General features: G+C 42.7%; 1 protein-coding gene across 1 annotated transcript in view; it reads right to left on the bottom strand.

Annotated features, from left to right (window-relative positions):
* LOC126252458 (proton-coupled amino acid transporter-like protein CG1139) overlaps positions 1-6294 on the bottom strand; it is a 155931-nt gene extending 149637 nt beyond the window's left edge. Inside the window, exon 1 of the mRNA XM_049953353.1 lies at positions 6166-6294. Within this exon, the coding sequence (XP_049809310.1) occupies positions 6166-6294 (129 nt within the window). The remainder of the gene's footprint in view (positions 1-6165) is intronic.
* Positions 6295-6518: the final 224 nt, after the last annotated feature.

Here is a 6518-nt window from a genome sequence, read left to right on the forward strand (position 1 = left end):
AAGTCCCATAGTACTCAGAGCCATTATTCTTTAGTCTTTATGATGGCAGAGGATATTGTTATCATAAAGTAATTAATTATGTAAAAATACCTTACATAAAGTAATTTTAAATGTTTATTACTTTATCTTCTTGAGAACGTTTGGTTGGAATACAATTTTGTTACGAGATATATGAGTAGTATTGTCTTCATCTTGGCTACAAATATACTATCTTTGTAGTATGTACTAGCTTTGTAGCCCTTGATCTTTGAACTGCTTACTATGAGTTCTGGCCTTGTAATGCTAGTGTCTGTCTAGTGTTGGTTATCTTCAATGTGTTGGTCTCCAGACACATATCATACTTATAATGTAGGAAAGGAACGATACTTTTTGGTTTCGATACGTAATGTTGGCTACAGATCAATTTTTTACTTCAGTAATTTTCCTGTTGTTACATTCGAAACATTGTAGGTTATTTCCTTTCTGTATTTTGACATGATTTGTGTTTTGTAATTAGTACAGGACCGTAGACATGGTTTATGACTGAATCAGTCAGAATAAAATATAAATGAAACCATAATTTGTGTGTTATTCATTAAGTTCATATACTTCACTGGTCAACTTTTGGCAACACTGATTGATGTCATATCGACCTTGCTTCAACTTAAATAATGGACTAATCTCTTCTGACTCAGAAATTCGAATGGCTAGTGTGCCTTTCCATTTCCTCCCACATCCGCTAATTTCTTAACATTATCTGTCAACATATTGAGTTCATATTCCAAATTTGCGTCCATAGTAGTGAATCTCAATGACTCAAATCTCGATTATAATCCGTGAATTGTGATGGCTTGTTAGGTCAATTGCTCCTTTGACTCCCATCACGTCCCAAAATTTTCAGTACACACTTTAGTTAGAATATCTCCCTTATTCCTTCTCTGTTGTACACTCAAGGTTTCCAAGTCAAGACCTATTCTTTTTCCACTTAGTTGTCATTTAATTTGTTCCCTTTCAGTTATCACGATACTATCTTCTACCGTATAGTCTAAGGTTCTCGTTCGAAAGTTATATCTTCTCGGAACTCAGTGGCAAAATTATGTAACCTCTGATCCAAACAACTTTGTATTTTATCGGTTTTCGCTGAAAACCATTCATCTATTTCCCCACACTCCTTTGTACAACTTTCCTGCTCACTTTTCACTCAGTTAATTATTCTTCTACTTTTCCTGCTAACCTTTTTGTTTGGTTAATTGTACTCTTATATTCTCACTCTATTTCCCTAAATTTTGTCTTTTTACCCACACTCACAGCAAAATTCTTAAGGCACTCCATCAATGATCCGTGGTTATCATACCATTAGTTAACACATCCTGCTCACGCATTTACATATTTGTTATTGCATTGGTGGTGGAGGAGGAGGAGGAGGATATTGGTGTTTAACGTCCCGTCGACAGCGAGGTCATTAGAGACGGAGCACAAGCTCGGATTAGGGAAGGATGTGGAAGGAAGTCGGCTGTGCCCTTTCAAAGGAACCATCCCAGCATTTGCCTGGAGTGATCTAGGGAAATCAAGGAAAACCTAAATCAGGATGGCCGGACGCGGGATTGAACGGTCGTCCTCCCGAATGCGAGTCCAGTGTGCTAACCACTGCGCCACCTCGCTCGGTCTATTGCATTGGCCACCAATGGAGAACCTGATAGCTCAGTGACGTTGTTTCCCAAGTTTAAATTGGTAAGTTTTGCACAGTCCAATTGTACAATTCTACGACTATTTAGAGTCCCAGAACTGGCTATGGTTTCCTGTACACACACTGCAGCTCTGTTTTATTGCCCTTATCCTCCAGCGTCAAATCTGACATGTAAATTTTCCACTAGCCCATCGCCTGCATTCTCTGCATCTCGCACAGTAAGAAGAGGTGGGCTACAGAGTGGTGCAGCAACTGTCATAACAAAGCTGGACAGGAGCAAAAATGATTAGCGAACCACTTAACACAGCAACTTAACTTGTATTTCTCCAAGCATATGAAGACTCGTAACAAATAATGCTGCAGGAAACAGAGCCCAGTTGATACGCTAGCAACGAGGATGAGACCCTCTGAACTAAATAATGAACAATGATGTTGGAAGCCCGACTATGCAGCGTATGTGTAGCGTCAAGTAGCGAAGAGGTTCAGAGTGCCAGTGGGCTGTGAGGCTGCTGCCAGCCATCTTATATTGCGGTGGCTGAGGGCGCTATTGGTACAGAGCCACTGGATACGTGGATCAGTGGGAGTACACCACTGGGTCCACCAGACCCTACACGACCACTGTCGGTGTCTGAAGGAAACTTGCAATTCCTTTGCCAATTTTGACGCCACTAGGGTGGTACTGACAAGAATCTCATGTACTGATCTTCTCTAACTGCTTCTCATAGTCTGCTGGCTCACTTAGAGAGGACGATAGCTAAACAATGCCGTAAACAGAAATTGCTCTCCATGATACGACCCAACGGTCAATTTAGTAGGACCCTTAAAACTTGGTATGCGAAAAGGCCGTATTATTCAGCCGTAAGAAACTAGCACTTTACTCAATCTATTTATATAGTTCTGCTCAGATCGGTAAAGAACTGATGGCCCTCGCAGATTTAACGAACGGTCTAAGTTTTCCTGAGATACTGTCTTCCGTCTACGATTGTGATCATTGGCCAGCCACCTCGCTACCCTCTACTTCCGTACTTTCCTACATCGCATATATTCTATGGAAATGGTACGTTTGTTGGAATGCATTTTCTGGGCCATCTGCTGTTTCGTTGGTGCAATTAGCATCGCACTAGTCTCCCATTCCGATGCTAGTAGCAGTTATTGTGTCTCACACTTTCTAATATTCCCATCCACCCATTCACTCTTCTTTTACGTGTCTCCGTACTGTCTCTGTAGTCTGCTGCAGAGTGTTTCAATCGTTCTGACGGCAGAAAACAAACAGCAATTCGTAGTTCTTGAGCAGTACACGTCGGATTATCATGACACCTTTCTGGTCATTGTAGGTCCTCTACATGCCATTGATAATTAAAGTAACATTTCAGCTATGTAGTGAAATACCCGAATATATTGGCGCCAGCTGAAACTGATGAAGTTTAATTCACTTTTACTCCCAAGTCACTTCCGATGCCACTGAGTCACTAAAATATTTCAGGGCAGTCGATATTTGTGGAATGTTTGTTACAATCCTAAAATGTCAACTTGTTCATATATTGGACTTCAAAGTAATTGCCGCTGAGTGCCGCAATGAAAAGATACACAGCTACAAGTGACGCAAAAGCAGCTCAAATGTTGCTGTTGAACTACAGAATCTTAACAAAGAACATTGTCATATTTCTTCCAATAACTATGCCACAATGTGCAGGCGCTAGCAAACTGTAAAACAAAACGGCAAGACACTGAAAGTTAAATAAATGACGATCACCGGAGGATTAGCTCTCACTAACGTATATTAATAATTTCTTATACTCGTAGTACTTTCCTGCAGGTGGTAACGATCCTGTCAAGATGAAGAGTCATTGATGGATTGCCTGCATGAATTGTGGCTAACGATGAATCACGCTGAACGGTGAGATGATAAGTACCACGTGACCTATTAACTATGGACTTACGTTAATCCTAAGCTTATTGTGCGCGTCGCACATCTCGAGACTAAATCTACCCAGAGCGAGGCGACGGCGCTCGATAATCACCAACCTGAATTCGACGCTGGAAAAAATCATAGCTGACAGTTCGTAGCACACAGATAACTCCTGGTGCAGATCGCAATCTTCTGAGCTGACAGTCTGGCCTTAAGACGTATGACTAGCCGTGCATTTTTGTAATCTGCTGTCATTCCGTAAGAGTGACATCTTACTTCTTTCTTCATACTCCAAGAAGTTGTCTGTCTATTGTAAAGCTTGAAATGCAGCCGCATAATAACGAGTGCCGTTTAGTTTCTTTTATATCTGCATTACGAATTGTGTTTTTTTAGTTCTTTGGTCAGTGTCGTGATTAGTGTCGACAGGAAAGCGTTGGAGCAATGCGCCTATGCCATTTCAAGAAAGCAGTAATCTCTCTTGCGACGCTAAGGTATTTGAACCCAAGTCAACCAACAGGAATAATAGGCGGTAGTTTCGTTTACTACGGTCACGCGGTTCGCAACAAACAAATCATTCTACGACTTGGCAGATCATTCGTTGGGCCAGGTGTGCCGAATCTCCGCTCATCGCCACTTACAGCGTGCCATATCAAGGAGTTACCTGGACCTCTGCCTAGTGCACGTGATTGAAGCTTTTAAGCAGCAAATTTTGATGTAATATCGTGAGCTGCATGTCACTAGGCACACTGCATTTAGTTTCGTTTCTAAATGAGCTTTACAGGATTATTTGATTCTGATAAGCGTCACTCAGTCGGGCTCCTTATCGTGTGGTAGCTTCGTGTGCTATCTGAGGATCTTTGTCTTAGCACTTGTTCTGTAGTATATGTGATCTGAAATCCATTTCAATGATCGGCATTATGAACCTTAAGTGACTTACACACAGCTTATCTCACCTTAAATCGTGCCCTTATTCCAAGTGGAATATTACACTGATGTGACTCAAGTCATGCAACAGTGATAAGTACATATACAGATGTCAGTAGTATCCAGTGCTCAAGGTATAAAATGGCAGTCCAGTAACGGAGCTGTCATTCGCATACAGGTGATTCGTGCCAAAAGGTTTCCGACGTGATTATGGCCGTACGGCAGGAATTAACAGACTAAATGCCGAATGGTAGTTGGAGGTAGCTGCATGGGACATTCCATTTCGAAAATCGTTAGCGAATGTGGTATTCCGAGATATACAGAGCCAGCCGCTGTGGCCGAGTGATTCTAGGCGCTTTAGTCCCGAACCGCGCTGTTGCTACGGTCGTAGGTTCGAATCCTGCCTCGGGCAGGGACGTGTGTGATGTCCTTAGGTTAATTAGGTTTAACTAGTTCTAAGTCTAGGGGGCTGATGACTTCAGATGTTAAGTCCCATAGTGCTTGGAACCGTTTGAATCTTTTTTTAGATATACAAAGTCAAAAGTGTGCCGAGAATACCAAATTTCAAGCATTACCTCTGACGACGGACAACGCCCCGTTCAGGGCCTTCAATTAACGACCGAGAGCAGAGGAGTTTGCGTACAGTTGTTAGCGCTAACAGACAAGCGACACTGTGTGAAATGACTGTGGAAATCAATGTGGGACGTATACGTTAGGACAGTGCGGCGAAATTTGGCGTCAGTGGGCTATGACAGCAGACGACCGACGGGAGTGCCTTTCTTAGCAGCACGACATAATTGTAGCGGCGCTCATGGGCTCGTGACCATATCGGTTGGACCCTAGACGCCTATAAACCATGACCTGGTGAGATGAGTCCCAATTACAGTCGATAACAGCTGATCGTAGGCTTCGACTGTGGCGCTGACCCCACGAAGCCACAGTTGTCAACAAGGCCCTGAGCAATCTGTTGGTGGCTACATAATAGTGCGGACTATATTTACATCGAATTGACAGGGATTGAACCGATCTTTGACTGGAAATTGTTATGTGCGACTATTTTCAGCCATTCATGGACTTCACATACCCAAACAATGATAGAATTTTTATGAATGACGATGATCCATGTCTCTAGGCCGCAACTGTTCACGACTGGTTTGAAGAACATTATAAGCAATTCCAGTGAATGATTTGGCTACCCAGATTGCCCGACATAAATCTCATCAAACATTTATGGGACATAATCGAGAGATCAGTTCGTGCACAAACTCCTTCATCGGCAACACTTTCGCAGTTATGAAAGGCTATAAAGGCAGGGTGGCTCAGTATTTCTGCAGGGGACTTCCAACGATTTGCTGAGTCCATGCAGCGTCGAGTTGCTGCACCACGGCGGCCAAAGGGAGGTGTTGCACGATAGTAGAAGGCACCCCGTGACTTTCGTCAGTATATTTTCGTAATGTGATTTTGAGATATTGTACAGAAAACATTTGATGTCGATCTGCTTCAGTGTGTGAGAAGAGCCGCCGGAGCTGAATTGTGGGTTTCATTGTTTATTCAATTCTAGTATTTGCTAATTAAATTTACCTACGGGCATTCAATAATGTACTTCGCCTTTCCTCTTTACCCGAACCTTACCTTGTAGCAATGCGTCCGTATTAGAATTTCATACTGAGCCGCACGTGGAGCTACAACGATTCCTGTGCTTGCGGAAACCTTGCCCAGCGTTGCCTATGCGGTGACTGCCCATACTCTGGAGTTGGACTTGGGGCGTGTTCTTGCTGCTTTGGCTGATGGACATAGCCGCATAAACCGTCCTTGAATCGCTTTGTCGTGATACAGGAATGACGGCGAGCACCATTCCTTAACGGCTTGTGCTGAGATTTCTCGGTGTGGAAAAAATATGAAGAATACCATCAGATATAAGTTCACCTCCAATTTATTTTATAGCCTACCGGTTTAGGTGATATAATACGCCATCATCGGAGCCTCTATACTAAATAGTGGCTGAATATTCCAACGACA

This window comes from Schistocerca nitens, chromosome 4, assembly GCF_023898315.1.
Source record: "Schistocerca nitens isolate TAMUIC-IGC-003100 chromosome 4, iqSchNite1.1, whole genome shotgun sequence".
NCBI classification, from domain to species: Eukaryota; Metazoa; Arthropoda; class Insecta; order Orthoptera; family Acrididae; genus Schistocerca; species Schistocerca nitens.